The sequence below is a fragment of the Betta splendens genome, chromosome 1 (assembly GCF_900634795.4).
Source record: "Betta splendens chromosome 1, fBetSpl5.4, whole genome shotgun sequence".
Taxonomy (NCBI): domain Eukaryota; kingdom Metazoa; phylum Chordata; class Actinopteri; order Anabantiformes; family Osphronemidae; genus Betta; species Betta splendens.
The window spans coordinates 4,239,421-4,256,277 of NC_040881.3; the positions used below are offsets into that span (position 1 = coordinate 4,239,421).

Sequence of the window (16,857 nt, forward strand, 5' to 3'; positions counted from 1 at the left end):
CACAGACTGACAGAAGCCCGCTGCTTCTGTCAGTCTGAGCAGGAACACACGACACCTGCTGCTCAGGAGTTTGCTCTTCACTCTCTGTGTATTAATTAGACCTGGAGGGTTAAAGCTGTTGCTCGGTTGAGGGAATAAACAGGAGCACATTTCAAATGTGTTTATAACGCCTCAGAATGCTGCATTAGTTATGCATCATTTCCTCTGTGAGTTACACAGTTATTGTCTTACCTGTCTGTCAACATTAAAAGCGTCATAGAGTTTAGTGTTTAGAGACGTGAGGCTACGAAAAACAACATATTCCTGCAGTTAAGAGATTTTTATTTATCTACTGGCTTCTGATTTTTTTCATCTTTTAAAACTTGTCAGCGCACGTTATGATTAAAATTAAAATTTAAAACGTAAAAATTAAAATTATAATTTAGAGCAAACTTATGTGGAGAAAATCACTTATTGTCTATAAAAAAAATTATCTGAGCAAATATGATGGGTGATTCTGATTAAACAAAAGAACTCAGGAGAGACACTAAACAGACTAAAAGCAAACTTCCTTTTGTATATGATGTTCCAAACAGCAACAAATCTGAAATGTTTTATATATATAATATTTAAACTGTGTTTTGTTTTATGCGTTGGTTTATCTACATCTATCTATGTTGGTTTAGTGGCTATGTAACAACTTTTATGTTTAGCAGACACGTCTCTGTAATATTCATGTTTGCAACTAATGAATAAATAATTAACAAACAAAAAGTTGAGGTTTGAACATTAATATTTAACGGTGAGAATCTCAGCTCAGCTGTTTGATCAGATTCGTGGCCTGAAAACATAATAAAACAGTCGCGTAAGAGTTGAGGCAGATATCAGACATACTGTATGTTCACAGCATCTGAAGCCTTAACAGATACTTTCATAAGAAGCTCCTTTAAAGTTTAGGTTTAACTTTCCTAAAGTTAGAAATCAACACAATAACTTGTCACAATCAATCAGTCTATAGAGGAAAACTGCTTCAGACGTTTTTACTTTTTGAATAAAAAAAGTTGAATTCTTTGGCACCAGTTTAATTCATTCAGAAACAAAATGTATAAAAGCAAATTCTCCCTCGTTCCTCCTGCTGCTGAACCCTCCGTAGTCACAGGGAGGACAAACCACGTCTCCCAGAACTTCTGAGGCATTTTGAATAGATCTGCATGTGCTCAAACGTAGTAAACAAATATGCTGATTAAATAAAATAACAACAGTTGCATGATTGCTTGCACACACTGGTGTCCATTTAACAGCACGCAGACACTGTGGCTACATCATCAGAGCAGCGGACACGCTTCACATACGCTGGAGCAAAACGCTGACTGAACATTGGAACGTTGGACAGCCTTCACTTCTGAATGAAACCATTTGTCTCATTTCAGCTGGCCAACAGTGCACATCTCACATGTACAGTGGTTAAAATCCAGACTACAAAGGCCTTTAAAGATGATAAGCAGCTTCCCCAGTAGGCTCATAATTCAGTAAACCGACTTCATAAAAACTCTAAACTCCAACAAGGTCACATTAATATTTATGATCAGGTTGCATGAGCTCCTAAGACAAATTTACTACATGTAAATAAACCCCGCAGCTACAGCCTGATTATGAGACCCGTGGAGCCTCGTGTGTGCAGAGCCTTCCACAGTGTTCATCATTTTGTACCCATTATTTATATTTTTCCAGTTGTTTTATTGAAGTATTAAAGAAAACAGTATCTAGATTTCAGTAGAAGCGCACAGTGAACACCTTTGCTGCAGGTCAGGCGTCCCTCAGCCCTTTATCCTGTCTATATGTGACTGGGTTAAAAAGAATCTGTTTGTCTCACTGCTGGACATGGTAAATATTTAAACCTGCTTCAGAGTCATCTGTCTTACAATCAGCAATTCATTTGGAGTAGTTTAGAGATTTTGTCTAATATTCTGCACAACTTTGGTTGGTTTGCAAAATAGGCACAAAAACTTCAGCAGTTTTCAACAATAAAACGGAAAATCTTCACCGGTTGTTTTTTAGAATAGTTTGCACTTAACAGAATAAAAAAACATCTGTGAAAAGCATTTAAAAATATTTTCTCTATAAACATTATAAATGTGTAGCCTTTCCAAGGCCCGAACTCTTTAAAATGATTTAATGTGCAATAGCTGCAGAAAAATAGCATAATATAAATCTAACAACTCAGTGCATATATATGTATTCAAGATTCAAGAATCAAAAAAATCTTGAAGGGCAAAAAAAAAACTGAAGGACATGCAGGTGGAGCCCCCCCTGATCTCATGGATCAGGGACTTCCTCACCAACCATCCCAGTACGTCCACATGCAGAACTGTGTGTCTGACACAGTGGTCTGCAGCACAGGAGCTCCACAGGGGACTCCCTGTCTCCCTTTCAACTCAGAGACCTGTCATCTCCAGATCTCTGATCACTCTGCTATTATAGGAGGTATCCAGGGTGGTGATGTCACAGTGTATCAGGAAGTGGTGAACAGCTTTGTGGACTGGTGTGGACAGAACCGCATTTAACTGAACATCAGTAAAACCAAAGGAGCTGGTGATAGACTTTAGGAAATCTGGGAGTGCTGTCACCCCTCTCACCATTAAAAATGAAGAGGTGGAGGTCGTAACCGAGTACAAATACCTGGGAGTGTACTGACAATAAACTGGACTGGATAAAGAACTCGTCAGTTGTGAACAAGAAGGCTCAGAGCAGGATGTACTTCCTGAGGAGGCTCAGGTCCTTTAACGTCTGCAGCTCCATGCTGAGGATGTTCTATGAGTCTGTGGGTCCAGTGTTTTAGGCTGTGGTCTGTGGAGCAGCAGCATGAATGTAGCAGACAGTAACAGACTGGACAAAGTGATCAGGAGGGCTGGTTCTGTTCTGGGGGTGGAGCTGGACCCCCTACATGCTGTAGCTGAGAGGAGGATGCTGGTCCAACTCTTCTCTAGCCTAGACAACACCTCCACCCCCTACACAGTGTGTGGCTGGACAGAGGAGCACCTTCAGCCAGAGGCTGATCAGTATTAGATGCTCCACAGAGCGACACTGGAGATCCTTCCTACCGGTGCCATCGGCCTGTACAACTCCTCCTCCCTCTGTACGGATCGACCTGCATCTGTCTAGTATAGTACATGTGTATTTGTATGTACATACATACACATTCATATCAAAGTATTTGATATGAATGTGTACATGTATATGTGTTATATATGTGTACAGTATGTGTATATATGTATGTATATTACATGTCTGTCTTTAATAATATTTTTCAATATTTTTAAGTTTCCTCCTATCTGTGAGAGCAGTCATGAGTGGGCAAAGCAGTTTCCCACAGGGATTGATCAAGTTTTTGAATCTTGAATCTTGAATCTAACCCATAGCCTGCACCTTACCCCTTAGAAAACACTCCTGGCTTTACAAAAGCAATAACAAGTCACTGTCAGGGATTTCCCTTTGCTCACCAAAGTCACTACAGTGAGTGTAACTGTGCAGGTTGTGGGTGTGTGTGGGTCATTTGGTGCTAGGGGGCAGGTAGTAGGGGTGAAACAGTCTTTCGTGGGCACAGATTTGCAGAGCAGCGTGTGTGTGCATCAGTAACCGTGGAAACCGTGTGGTGAAATAGCTGACGAAGCCTTCGGGCAGCTCGCCGAGGGTCTCCTGCACTTCGGACGGCAACTCGTGGTAGTGGTGTTTCTGTAACAAGCAGAATGCAGAAGGTCAAACCCAGGCTGAAGGGGTCAGGTGCTTGTTTAACCCAGATGCAGACTGACTTTATTCCTCATGGCTCTCAACAGGTCTCGGACTGAGTTTCCTTTATACGTTCTGAACCGCCGCAAATCTGAAATGTCGAGAAAAAACCCATTACCATCGTGTGCAGGTTAAACAGGACACGTCGGTACTCGTGATGTGTGTGCACCTGTCTGCAGAGGCACCGAGATGTGCATCCTCCAGTTGGTTCGAACCACAGACCTTCCTGCGGTCTCCAATCTGACCACGATGGGACTGTCTGCTGGCTCTTTCTCTATACGGTCACTCACATCCTGCATGAAACGCATCCACAAAAACACCATTTATAATGTCTACAGAGACTCTGGGCTGAGCAGGAGGACAACACGAAACAGTGTGCTACCTAGGTTTCACAATATGACAACAAATTAAATAGTCCTAGTCTCTTTAACACACCTGGAAAAACAGCAGCTGCTTCTCAGGACTCCAGAAGAACGGATGTTTGAGCACGCAGGCAGTGGAGGGACGTGACTCCGCCTCAGCGCTGACCATTTGCTCAATCAGATCCTGAGCTATCACATCATCTGGTTTAATCAACATAAGAATATTGTATTAAAAAGAGATTAGGCTCCAGGAAGCGAGCACGTAGGTAGGCACCCCTCACCATGTATATCCTCCATAAAATGTGACAGGGAATATTCTCCTGACAGGATGTTGACCTGTCGCCTCAGTGAGTCTCCAAAGGGATGCTGCCCCCTGCTGACCACATAGTAAAACACACAGCCTGCCGAGAACACGTCCACTGCTGCTGTCTGAGGACAGAAGACATGTCAATCAGTAGGCAAGGATTTACGAACACCGTAGATGAAGAAGATGTACTGTGCCCTGTCAAATGCATCTTACTGGTTTATTTCCAGGTGTCTCACGCAGGACTTCTGGAGCGATCCACCCCTCGGTTCCTGGTATTCCTGAGCGCAAAGAGAAGCTGCTCCGACCGTCTGGGATTTTCTTGCAGAGCCCAAAGTCAGAGATAATGGCTCGGACCTGACCCAGTGCACTGGGACTAGAAAGGAGGATGTTTCTAGGCTTCAGGTCACGATGGACTGCAGATGGAGGAGATGAGGGCGAAGTGGAAACCGAGGAGAGAAACGTTTCTCTGTGAGTGAACCTGTGTTGCATCAAGTGTGGTATCTAGACACATCACTGTATTCTTTGTATTACATACCTATATTGAGTGAGTGGAGGTGTGAGAGGCCACACATTGTCTGCTCCAGCAGCGTTATAGGATTCAGATCAGCAAAGCATGTTGGATCCTCAACATACTGCAGGAAACATGACACATGAAATATCTCGCCGACAGTTTTTCTACTAATTACAGTAGCAGCACACAGCAAAAAAACACTGACCTGCTGCAAGGTCGCGGCGCACAGCTCGATGGCGATGTAGGTGAAGAGACGGTCTCTCTCTGTGCAGAAGTACCGGATGACGTTGGGGTGAGTGTCAGACTCCCGAAGGAGCTGCACCTCCCGCTCCGCGACCTCGACACACTCCGGCAGGATCCGCTTCACGGCCACATGGCGTCCATCGAACTGCCCTCTGAGATCACAAACAGGAAGGACGCGAGGCATGGTGTAAGTGTGTGTGCAGGCCGTTAAAAGGCTGAAACATGAATACACACCCACACATATTCACACACACAAACCTGAAGACAAAAGTTCCCGCGTTGCCGCGACCGAGCACCTCAGATGAAGAGAAGGAGATTTTACCGATCTGCAAGTCGTCGCCGGTGTCTTCTGAAAGATGGAGGAATGAAGAAGGAGAGGAATTAATCTCGTACAGCGCCTCTAAGCGAACCGAAGCTCACTGTGGTGGTAGCTGTGTGTTACCGTACCCGCTGTCGCTTTGTGTCCGCTGCTGCTGCTGCCGCCGCCGTCTGCGATGCTGCTTCTGTGAGAGGGAGAGCTGGAGGGAAGTGTTGGAGAAGCAGGCGGCGAGTCTGCAGAGAAACCACAAGCCTCACTAAGGTCACACAGTAAATGAAGACACAGGGCTCGTCCCGACGGCGACGTACCATTCGAGAGCTGTGTCTCAGTGGTGTCTGAAGACCCCGGGGCCGCTGCCTGACTGGGCTGCACGCTCGACTGCGTGCTCTGCACATGAGACGCGTCCTCCTGATGCCTCTGACCTTTCAGCTGCTGGGCCGTGCGCTGGAGCAACACACAGACGCCCACAGAAAAAGTGTTATTAATTGATTTGGGCTCCGAGACACAGATGCACGCGCGACCGACTCACAGCTGGATGAGTGAGCGCGAAGGCCAGCCATCCTCCCAGCAGCAGCGTCAGCACGGCCAGAGTCAGAGGGTCCTGGGTCAGATTAACAGGCACCACAGCAGCTGCTCGGTCCGCCTGGCCCGACGTCCTCTCATCACCGGCTCTCTTTGCCATGGTGTCGCTATGGCTCCCAGCAACAGTCTGGAACTGAGGGATACAATGACATAACAAGGAGGATCAGCAATGAAACTATAATCAGGATATTCATCTGTGTTTGTCCTTTATGTTTTCCATTAAGCACTTTGAAATCACTGTGGTTGTTTGATATTTAATACATAATTACATTGATTTTCTGGTCAAATTAATCTATAAAGATCATCACTGTCTGATCTCCCTCCGCTTGAGGCCATGACTCACGTATCGCTGGTAGTAGTAGGAGTGGGGGAAGACTGTGGCGGCAGGGGTGGTGTGGAGCTGAGGCGGGATAACGGCCTCGCCAGAACGCTGGAGGGTGGCGGGGAAATCCCTCAGCATGGTGGTGTGAGCTACTGGAGGGAGCTCGTGGTGACCTACGCACACAGAGACACGCATCAGGGGATGGATCTCTTCTTTGCTCTACAATGAATCAAATACGTGTTTGTAGGTGGTGTGGCGTGTGCTCACCTATTAGCAACCAGTGGTTTATCCTGCTCTGTGTGCTGCCTGGTGGGTAGCGTACATCAGTAGACGGCGTGATCTCGCATTCTCCTCGTTCTCTCAACGTCACCCCGGTCGTCAGCGGACCTTCGATTCGTGCCAGAGTGAGACCCCGGGGCTGTGGGGGCACAGTCACATAGTGTAGCAGCTAGCATGCCATTTTAGACCTGTTACAGGAGTAAATGAACGCTGACGTACCACTAACGAGACTCCGTGATGGACATGAGAAGTGGAGGCGTAGAGGTGGGAGTCCAGCTTTCCAACATAGAGAGTAGGTCTATAAGAAAAGGCCACACAGGTTTAATTCTCTTAACTGATACCACTGGTGATGGATGTCTGAGGATACCAGTACCACAGGTATGTCATATATCAGGAGATGAACTAAGAGACAAGTGGTGATATAACCTGTAAAAAGCTTTCCTTCGCTCAGGTTAGCAATTTTGTCATATCCTCCAAGTTAAACAACAAACACTAAGGGTTTTTACAGCTTCCTGATGTACAGATGTATGTTAACTACACATCACTATGATATTTATCTTACACAAGTTGTGTTTGTGCGCTGGCCTGCTCCTTCACAAACTGATAGCTCCACTTTAGCGTGGAGTGTGCGTCTGCCTGGTTGCTGGCGGAGGAGAAGGTGAGGAAGCGCAGCGTTTCCATGGCGAGCGACAGGTGGGGGGCGTGTCTTAGCGAGTCACCGGAGTACAGGTAGACGCCCACGACGGGTGAGCCGTAGTTTTGACTCCACAGGACATCACCTGGAAGACCAGAAGAGGGTTTTACTGGACGTCAGCGATAACAAAGACAAACCCTCACAACAAAAACAACACACCTCTCCCTACCTGACTCTCTGTCGACGGTCACAACCAGGCCGTCACCACTCGACACAAGATGAGCCATTTCTGGAAGGAAAGCAGGAATGATTGGAGAATATTGGACAGGATGGAATAAAAGCTGCAACTTAAAGGAAAACTTCACCAATTTTCAATGGGGGTTGACGCAAACGATACTATCTTAAATACGATAATATTTGAAAATGAAGGCGACAATCAGATTTTCTATGCTGAGAAATTATCATTTATTCCTCTGCAAAACTTTTTGCCATGTGCTCATAGACTATAACTAGTGCTTCCTGTTTTTTTAATCTGCCCCAGCAATGCCAGGCTGAGAGTGGGGCGGAGCTAAACGACAGGTAGGTCCAATCACTGCAGCTCAGGTGATTTGTCAATCAATTCGCAATGCATTCTGGGTGATGTAGGATATGACCATTTTTTCACAGCACACATTACTTCTGTTTTCCCTGTTTTCTCCGGAAACAGACCATCAATTTTAAATGTTGTTGCACATTTTTGCTGATGAAATGTAAAATATTTACAACACATCTTCTTCATCATCTTTTTAGCGGTGAAGTATCGCTTTAACAAATGAGCGCAGTTTGCAGACATACTGTAGTCTAGCTTCTCATCATAGGGTGGAGCGGAGTAATCTTTGTAGGTCACATTCCAGCGTAGCTCCTGTGTCTTGGTATCAAACATAGTTACCACGTATTCTGGAAAACAAACGGAGAGAGACTTCCTGAGCGTGAGGCCAAGATCAATGATGACACCTGCGATGCACAGTGTGACGTACCTGTGCGGCCGATGTACAGCAGAGGACTGTTGGGGCAGATGGACTCAGAGGAGGAGGTGGTTAAACTGGTTTGCTTCTCACCAGTTTCAGGATCCACCACAAGCCACACATCCTGCTTTTTACCTGCACGTGCACACAAATATTTATTTTTTATTATTTTCATACAAATATTTACACTGGGGTGATCTAGTGCCACGTTCGCTTCTGCATTCACTCATGCGTGTCTGTCTCACAGGGATGAATGAATAGGTCCTAATGTTCTGTCCCACCTGTGTAGAGGACACCGTCCGAGCTCTTGCAGGGAGCAGACTGAACCAGCTCTGGAATGGTAAAGGGCAGTTTCTGCAGGTAGAGCAGCACAATGAGATCAGACAAGGAACAGACACGCGAACGGGAACAAACAGACACACACATCATCACTCACCACCAGGCCTTCCTTGTGCTTCCCACCCAGGACATATAAACTGCCATCACTGGGATCTGGGAGGAAACTTGGCCTGAAAGAAAATGTGCACACATCAGTAGGATAATGACAGGATACACACTGAAACCTGGCGCTGGAGCCAGATTAAGGCGCATTACATCAGGCGGGTCTAATATTACCCAGCTGTGTGTGTGCTTGCATGTGTATAAATGTGTGTGTTGCTCACTCTGTGAGGTAAACAGGCACTTGAATTACGGGGTCTGAAAGGATCCGAAAAACAATTTCATGAGCAACATTAAAGACATGTTTTTTATACCTGCAGTGACGTTTTGACCTTATTAGTAATGGTGTCTATGAACCTTCTCTTAGGGTCCACTTGATGTCCCCTGACTGTTTGGACACCGCATGCAGACTACCGTCCAGCGTCGACACGAACAGGAGGGACTCTGGGAGCGTGACCGATTTCACCCCTCCAACCTGACGGGCACCAGAAAGAGAGAGGGAAACTTTCAGCCAGCTGTCTGGCGAAGGGTTCAGTCGGCGTGTCATGTATCCAGGATTTCAGCCTAGCTTGACAACAGTGTGTGCGTCGCAGTGGGTGTGTCCCTTCTGCAAAGGGCCGACAGTGCTGTTCTGCACTAACTTCTGCTCCAATTATTGTACTCTCCCTCATTTACAGTAGAAGGATATCCTTCTCATGTCCCAGGGGGAGGCGAGGCCTCTTCTACACACAACACCCTTCACTGAACTATTGTATGTTTGTTCACCACTCCCATATTTGCCCATCAAGGGGTGGCAAATGGCAACACACAAAATTGCTCTCTGATATGTGTTCAACGAAACACAATGAAACAAGACAGAGACATTTATGTATCATATACACTACCGTTCAAAGGTTTGGGGTCACTTAGAAATGTCCTTATTTTTGACAGAAAGGCACTTTTTTTGCAATGAACAATTCAGAAATACACTGTTTACATCACTAATGAGGTAAATGACTATTTTAGCTGCAAATGTTTGATTTTTGCTGCAGTATTTACTTAAGTGTATAGAGGCCCATCTCCAGCAACTGTCAGTGCGGTGTAGTAATGGTACAATGTGTCTGCTCATTGCGTCCCAGGCCCAGATTACCTCAACAAATTAACATCCAGAATGCCAAAGGCCTGCAATGCTGTAATTGCTGCATATGGAGGATTCTTTGATGAGAGCAAAGTTGGAGAATTAAAAACAATTATTATTTCAAATACAAATTACTATTTTTCAATGAGACTATATTTTCCCTTTATTTTACAACTCATGTTGGTAAATAAGAGTGTGACTTTTAATGGAAAACACAAAATTGTCTATTCTACAGAATAAGGGCCCCTGAACAAACACACGCCCTGTTCAGGTACAAGTAACACTTTGTTACTTTACTTTAAACACAACTGTACTTAACATTGAATTGCTAATGTCCCTTTATGGTCAATTTGTGTCACACTGCAGCAGATTTGTTCATCTTTATCTTTATTATTGGCCTATTTGATAGTAGATAGTAGTTGATTGTTGGGAGGGTGTGTGAAATTTCTCTATTCTAAAGTAATTTTGTGTCTTAACAATGTGTCTATTTGGTCACTTTCTGTCTCCTACTGTACTGTTGTTTGAACTGCTTTAACCAAGCTCTATATACCTGTATTATAGCACAAACACTAACAGTAGTTACACTGACTGACTGTCATCCACTGGTCTCCCGTTTGTCTGGGTTCTCTAAGCTCGAGCACACGCAGTATCCAGCAATCTGGAAAACAACATACTTCTACATCCTGTTATATCAGGGCAACTTTACCGGAGCCTAATAATAGACACAGACGCCCAGCGGGATGCCAGTTGGTGTCTAATTAAGTCACCCGCACACAAACAGAGCGGTGTCGGAAGACAGGCTGCAGGTTACCTGGAACAGTCTCCCCTCGCAGGACAGCAGCAGACAGAGCAGCAGTCGCCCCACGGCTCGCGTGACCCCCACAACACGGCCTTTCATGGCTCCGCACAAACAGGACAAAGGCGAGCCAGCTATTGAACTAACACAGGTCGAACTCTCTCTCCATTTCCAGCTCCGGGCCCCATCCGGCTGAAAGTTACTCCCGAGCGTTCAACATCTCCGAATCCGAGCGGACAGTGACCAAAGCGGCTGAAATCCAGGCGAACGGCGCGGACTCAAATCCACAACAACAGCAGCACCGCCGTTCGTGCTGTTACTCCACATTTCCGTGTTGGGACGGAACCTGTGACGTCACCGCCAAACTGTCAAAGATGGAGTGGGCGGGGCTGACCGCACCGCGCGCTGATGGCAGCCGGGTCGACCAATGGGCGGTGAGAAGGGGCACGAGAAGGGGCGGGGTCGCGGAAAAGACTGGAACACGTGGAAAGCGACAGCAGGGCAGCTGTGAGCGCAACAACAGGAAGGTTTTGTGCAAAAGAAAGTAGTGGAGAACGTCATTATGTGTGCTCATGACTATACGAACACACACACACGCCCATCGGCGCTGGAAACGCAAACTGTAAAAGTACGATATCACTCACTTTAGAAATTTTGTGTAATATTGGTCAAGGTGATAATTCTCAGGCACATAGAGTGGATCATTTTCAAGAAGTAAACAAGATATATCGTTGGATCAGGACTACATTTACATATATACTCTATATATACAGTAAACCTAATATTTTTATTTGTTTGATTTTTAGCCTGTTTCACTTCCAAGTTTATTCTGATCTAATTTCAAGATCTGTTTTCTCTGCAACATTCTACTCTGCTTGACCCGGAATTATTTTTGGATGGTGTTCAAAGAATATTTTCATGGAATATATCAAATATATTCCTTTTATTATAGGAAATAGGAAGTATATCTGTGAACAATATTTTGAGGAAGAAAGTTAGGCCAAACCTCAAGGCTGTTTTTGGACAGTTGTCCTCTGGCTCACCTCGTCCTGTGGATTTGTATTTTCTTTGGAATTTCATTCTGTGTGTGAAGTTGCTTTTCTATCTTTCCATCAAAGACTGATTTTGATATTCTGTGCGACATGTGGGTTAGATGCTAAACGGAAGCTTTCAGTCTAACCATTGTTTGCTTCTCACTGTAGCTCTGTTACCGTTTTCTCACCGTCTCTGATTTAACCAGGGTTTGTTGGAAACTTCAAGTAAACAAAAGGTGTTATTTCTTTTGCCTCGACTAGTTGTTTATCTCACATTTTAAAACAGAAAAAGAAAGACAAACGTTTAGAAAAACACTTTGTTCCTCTTTATTCATCAGTTAGCCACAGTCTTTCCCCATGATTTACTATTCTTAAAATACTATTCAAAGTGCCTCAAACATGGGAAAACAGACTGGGTTAACGCAGCTTGTGCTTCAGATATGACATGATGACAAAAATAAAATAAAATAAAAGCAGGCACTCCTTTCATTTGAGGTATGCACAAAGCAAATGGTCTCTGAAGGCGCATGCTGGCTGTGTGCAGGTAGGTGAGGTGTGGGCTCTCCACACAGTGCAGTGCCCAGGCCTTTGGCTGTGTGTGATCACTAACGCTCCACGCTGTCAGGTCTGGGATAACCGAACAGCTTAAAGTCTGCCTCGTACAGGTTGTACAGTTTTCTCCGCATCCTCAGCGGGATCTGTGCGAACCAGTCTCTTTCCCAGCTGGTTGCGGTGCGGTTCCGCGACCCCGAAGGGAAACGGACCAGGTGGTCGACCCGCAGCACTTTGAGCAGGTGCTCCGCATCCGTTTCCAGGGTTTCTAGTCGTCCAATGAAGTCATATTTGATCTGACATGGATGGCACAGTCGGTACACCTGAAACACAACCAGCCCAAGAGATACTCACACCACTTCATTAGCTACACAACGCTATGCTTTTTGTTGGTCAATGAGTCAAAATCTGCCACAAAATCCCACCACCTCAAACTGTTTTATGTGTTACTGTGTGGGCTGTAGCTGCAAGAGATGCCTACTTGTCTCCAGTGCTCGTTGAAGATACTCCCCCTCTCTGTCTCCGGATCCAGCAGGTATGTGACGAACTGCTGAAACGTTGGTTTGATTCCTGCTGCAAACGCCTCAGCCGCCGTCTCAGGTAAACGCTCCGTCACGTTACCATAACGACGCAGCATGACTGAACCAAACTGCCTGTAGAAGTCCTCATTAGGCCTTGAAACATATATGCATATGCACCATTTATCATTAAATCAGTTAATACCATGCCTTTAATAAAGTTTGTTTTGCATCATTTGAATTTACTGTTTTTTGCTGTTTTTGGCCGGAGGGAATTTGAAAAGGGTGAAATTTTCTTAGAGCTCACCAAGCAAGATATTTGACATACCTTGCAACTTAAATGAGAGCAAACTAATTGAAATGTCTTCATGCATTGGCCTTATTTACACAGGCTCTCTTTCTCTCCCCCATGAGATAAAACACACCTTCCAAATTTGTTCCTGAAGGCAGAGATGAGTCGCACGAATGGGTCCCGCACAAACAGGAACTTGGTGTAGTGCTGCAGCTTGAGTGCCATCAGGTGGCGGGACAGAGATCCATAGTTGCGCCAAAACCTGGTGACAGACACATGGAGAGACACACAAAATATTACTAAAGTCACACGTGTGGTGTCAGAATACAACTACAAATATAAATATCAGCTGTAGATGGGAGAACAATGTGTCTCAGAGTTGAGCAGGGGGAAAAGCACGTATTGAGACAGAAGTACAGAACGCTCCCTAGAGATGGAGAAAGGCCTGTCTGTGCTGCAGCGCCGAGCCCCGCCTGTCCTTTCCACTCTGCTTATCCAAGTGTCAACTCCGTAAATACGTACTCTGTACTTTAGCTTGTGGACAGTTGGTCAAACACAGTTCCAGTGCTGAGGGACTGGAGACAGACACGAGGCTCTGCTGCTGAGAAAAATCACACAGCAACTTCGAATTTTAGTTTTAAATGAAGAGGTCGTCCTTCGTTATTTGAATGCTCATGATGTTTAAAGGATATTATGTTCACCCTTCTCTGTCTGCTGCCTATTAATAGTCTATTAATAGTTATATCTGTCTGCATTTTTCTTCGTGAACTGACAGTTCGTTGGGAGAAGGATGAGCTTGCCGTTATAATAACGATGATGTAAATGCCCCATTTGGGGATCGGAAAGTTGTTTCTAAATTAGGCTCAAACCAGGGATTTTACTACCAAAAAAAGTTTTCCCACAGCACATTTTTACACACAGTGAGTTAAAATAAACAAGTGACTGTTGACTCACTTCTGTGTGCGTGATTCAGTTTCACATCCAGTAAAATTTTCAATAATGTTTGTGGAAATTTGGGGGTTTTAACAGGATGAAGGGACATATTATCAGTTTATACAAACACAACCGTGGAACGTAATACTTTTTGTGTGTCATACTTGGCAAAGGTGAGGTGCAGGGAGGAGTTGTGCACCAGGTCGGGCGGCACAGCCTCTGGGTCAGTGTAGGGTTTTCCTGAGGAGGGTGAGACCAGAGACTGGGACAGAATCACCATCACTCGCTTCCAGTTGGTGCAAGCAACCTGAGCAGGGAACGGCGAGACGGGAAGTCAAGCGAAGGCAGAAAATCTCACAGCAAATCTCTTACACTTGACATCCACGCGTGAAGAGCGTGAACCCACTCAGTCACACAAACCCACAACCAGCAGCGGTACTGTACCTTGGGAACGTAGCAGTAGATAATCTGGTGCTTATCGTCCACTATCAGGTGATCCAGCTCCCTGTTGGGCACCTGCTCAAACGTACGAGTCCTTCCCGGGAATTCCACGCCGTCATTCCCTGAACACACGTCCACAATCCTCCGCTTCCTCGCCTCCTGTTTCCGCTCATCAGCGGCGCTCGTCTCCTGTTCCTCTGCCTCGCTCGTTTCCTCCCTCCTCCGATTAGATTCGCCCTCTCCCTCCTCGTCAATGTGCTCCTCTGTCGCCTCCGGTAACTTCTCAGGGATGGGTTTTGCAGTGAATTCGGCGACGGAGCCTTTGTGAGAGGAGGACCCGGCTCTGGCTGCGTCGGCGGGGGGCGAGAGCGACGGGCTCGTGGTGGAACCAGAGCGAGGCGGCGGGCGTTTGGAGCCTTGCAGCGGGTAGAGGTTGAATCCCCCAACGTCGTCCCAGTAGACGATGATGAGCAGGATCATAAACAAAGAGCCCAGGAGGAACGCCACTCGCAGACCGCGCCATATTCCCATGGCTGTGGCCGATCCAGAGCTGCGATTGGTGAGCAGAGGGAGAGGTTATCTCAACTCCATGGTGGCCGTCTACCACGGAAGGAGTGACTTCCTGCTCTTCAGCTGCAACTGAAAGAAACAGGAAACGTTACTACACACCCCTGCGTTTGTAGGGTATTTCAACACAAATATATATATGCACATATACACATTTAAATCACATTTACAGCTACAGCTACATGGTTTTAAGAGAAGCTGTCATTTGCTGCTTACTGTAACTTCACTTCCTTTTATTTAAAATTATTCTTTAAAGCGACAGAGGACAATAACACACCACCACTACGTCTCACGCAATAGAACCTTAACCACAGTTACTGATGACTGAGCTACAGTTCAGCAGTTTTGTAGACTCAGTAATAATAATCAGTTTATGTTAAGTGTTTATATCTTCTTTGAATGGATTGTAAAAGGAAGCATCCTGTTCTACTCATCAATTTCTTAAATTAGTAAATAAAACAGTGGTTAAAATACAGGTAAATGTCTTGAATGTCACTAAGGTAAAAATAACAAAAAACAAAGTTAAAAAACAACAACATTTCATCTGATTTTGCTGGTTTGTATTGTCTCATGTTGATTAGGATTGTTTAACCAACCAGTATAATATTCTGATCATCACGTGCTGCTTTCCTCTGTCTTCTTATACAATATGGCCCTAAAGTGGGTTATTCGTTCAAAGTCCAAACAATTAAAACTAATAGGTGAAAAAGCACATGCTACAATGAGCAGCTTCTGTCCCGTGAAGCAGCCGAGGGGCCGTGGGAACTCCAGGCTCTGCCCGAGGCGCTCAGCTGTCACGGAGATGTGAACAGGCAGAGCTGTGGGGGTGGAAGCGCGTGCTGGAGGCTCCGCTGCCCTTATTGTTTGGACCATCAAACCTTCCGCTCTGAGGGAAATAGGGGAAAAAGCGGCTAATGCCAATGAAACGATCTGTCTGCAAGGACGAGAAGCAGAAGCTCCCACAGCTCATATTCTGACAGAGCAAATTATGGGTTTTCTGTGGTGTTTCTTTCCACTGGGGTTAGAATCTGTGCTCCACGTTGACTGGAGAGAAAAATCCCACATGTCCAAACTCTCAGCCCTAAACTTCTGCACTAAACAGTGAAACGCAATGAAAAGTTTCAGTAGGTAGACGCCAGTCGATAGACCGATTCATCTCACTTAATATCATTGTTGTTTTTATATTTTTTATTTGTATTCGTGTTGTTTACCGTCACTCCCTCCTGGTTCTCGCTCAGAAAACAACCTTTCCTATTTATCCTGTACACAAGTTACAATGCGTCCTTTCACCGCTCCTTCCATCTCTCGCGCAGGCTGCTGGACTTTGCTTCAGACCAGCCTGGAGCCCCTTTTCTCCACATTCTTCCTCCCACGAACCTCTTCCTCCTCCTCCTGATGTGGAGGAAAGCCCGGCTCCGGTGTCGTTATTCCCTCCGCACACCGGCAGCATCCCTTCACCGGTCCGGGCTCCAGCCTGCGTGACTGACAATCACGCACACAAGCCGAAGCGTGGGTTCTTACCGTGGGTTCCATGCTGCTGATCGGCCGGTCCTTTGTCGCCTGCTCCGCGTCCCTCTCTGTCCGTCAGCCCGGTGATGAGACCGGGAGGACGCCGCAGGACTGTAGCGGTCGGCGCTCCGCACAGAACAAGAGTAAATCTCGCGAGGTCTGGGGAGACCAGCGTCCCACTCCTGCACGCGCTCCAGTTTTCTGTCGCACCACGCCGCGCATACCGCCCGCATTTAGCCGTGAAACCCTAAACCGCCTGAGCGCCTCACTGTGGTCCCCAAACTAAGGCCCGAGGACCCTCAGGGGCCGCGCAAGATGTCGACTGAGAAACT

At 45.9% G+C, this 16,857-nt stretch overlaps 2 protein-coding genes across 2 annotated transcripts; both read right to left on the bottom strand.

Moving 5' to 3' along the window:
- Positions 1 to 1,003: 1,003 nt before the first annotated feature.
- Positions 1,004 to 11,007, bottom strand: ern2 (endoplasmic reticulum to nucleus signaling 2). Its single transcript, XM_029157455.2, has 24 exons — positions 10,695 to 11,007; positions 9,124 to 9,241; positions 8,991 to 9,024; positions 8,765 to 8,837; positions 8,610 to 8,682; positions 8,341 to 8,463; positions 8,159 to 8,260; positions 7,554 to 7,613; positions 7,253 to 7,469; positions 6,910 to 6,988; positions 6,679 to 6,829; positions 6,433 to 6,584; positions 6,037 to 6,222; positions 5,816 to 5,951; positions 5,636 to 5,740; positions 5,447 to 5,537; positions 5,151 to 5,340; positions 4,970 to 5,066; positions 4,648 to 4,847; positions 4,409 to 4,556; positions 4,201 to 4,328; positions 3,935 to 4,058; positions 3,789 to 3,856; positions 1,004 to 3,711 (listed from the first exon to the last, which is right to left on the bottom strand). The coding sequence occupies exons 1-24, from the start codon at positions 10,779 to 10,781 to the stop codon at positions 3,529 to 3,531; spliced, it is 2,925 nt and encodes a 974-aa protein (XP_029013288.1). The 5' UTR covers positions 10,782 to 11,007; the 3' UTR covers positions 1,004 to 3,528.
- Positions 11,008 to 12,016: 1,009 nt separating this feature from the next.
- On the bottom strand, positions 12,017 to 16,739 carry LOC114859376 (carbohydrate sulfotransferase 12-like). The gene is made up of 6 exons (XM_029157462.3): positions 16,538 to 16,739; positions 14,453 to 15,088; positions 14,173 to 14,315; positions 13,209 to 13,337; positions 12,747 to 12,939; positions 12,017 to 12,588 (listed from the first exon to the last, which is right to left on the bottom strand). Exons 2-6 carry the CDS (start codon positions 14,978 to 14,980, stop codon positions 12,319 to 12,321), a joined length of 1,263 nt encoding a protein of 420 aa, XP_029013295.1. The 5' UTR covers positions 14,981 to 15,088; positions 16,538 to 16,739; the 3' UTR covers positions 12,017 to 12,318.
- Positions 16,740 to 16,857: the final 118 nt, after the last annotated feature.

What these genes read in the sequence shown, in the direction of transcription:
- ern2 (XM_029157455.2), bottom strand. Translation starts at nt 10,781, where the DNA reads ATGAAAGGCCGTGTTGTGGGGGTCACGCGAGCCGTGGGGCGACTGCTG. An exon ending in ATCACGGAGTCTCGTTAGTG is followed by an intron (nt 6,830 to 6,909) that starts GTACGTCAGCGT and finishes GTGCCCCCACAG; the next exon opens with CCCCGGGGTCTCACTCTGGC. An exon ending in CCTACTACTACCAGCGATAC is followed by an intron (nt 6,223 to 6,432) that starts GTGAGTCATGGC and finishes TGTATCCCTCAG; the next exon opens with TTCCAGACTGTTGCTGGGAG.
- LOC114859376 (XM_029157462.3), bottom strand. Translation starts at nt 14,980, where the DNA reads ATGGGAATATGGCGCGGTCTGCGAGTGGCGTTCCTCCTGGGCTCTTTG. An exon ending in TCTACTGCTACGTTCCCAAG is followed by an intron (nt 14,316 to 14,452) that starts GTACAGTACCGC and finishes TTCCCTGCTCAG; the next exon opens with GTTGCTTGCACCAACTGGAA. An exon ending in TTCAGGAACAAATTTGGAAG is followed by an intron (nt 12,940 to 13,208) that starts GTGTGTTTTATC and finishes ATATGTTTCAAG; the next exon opens with GCCTAATGAGGACTTCTACA.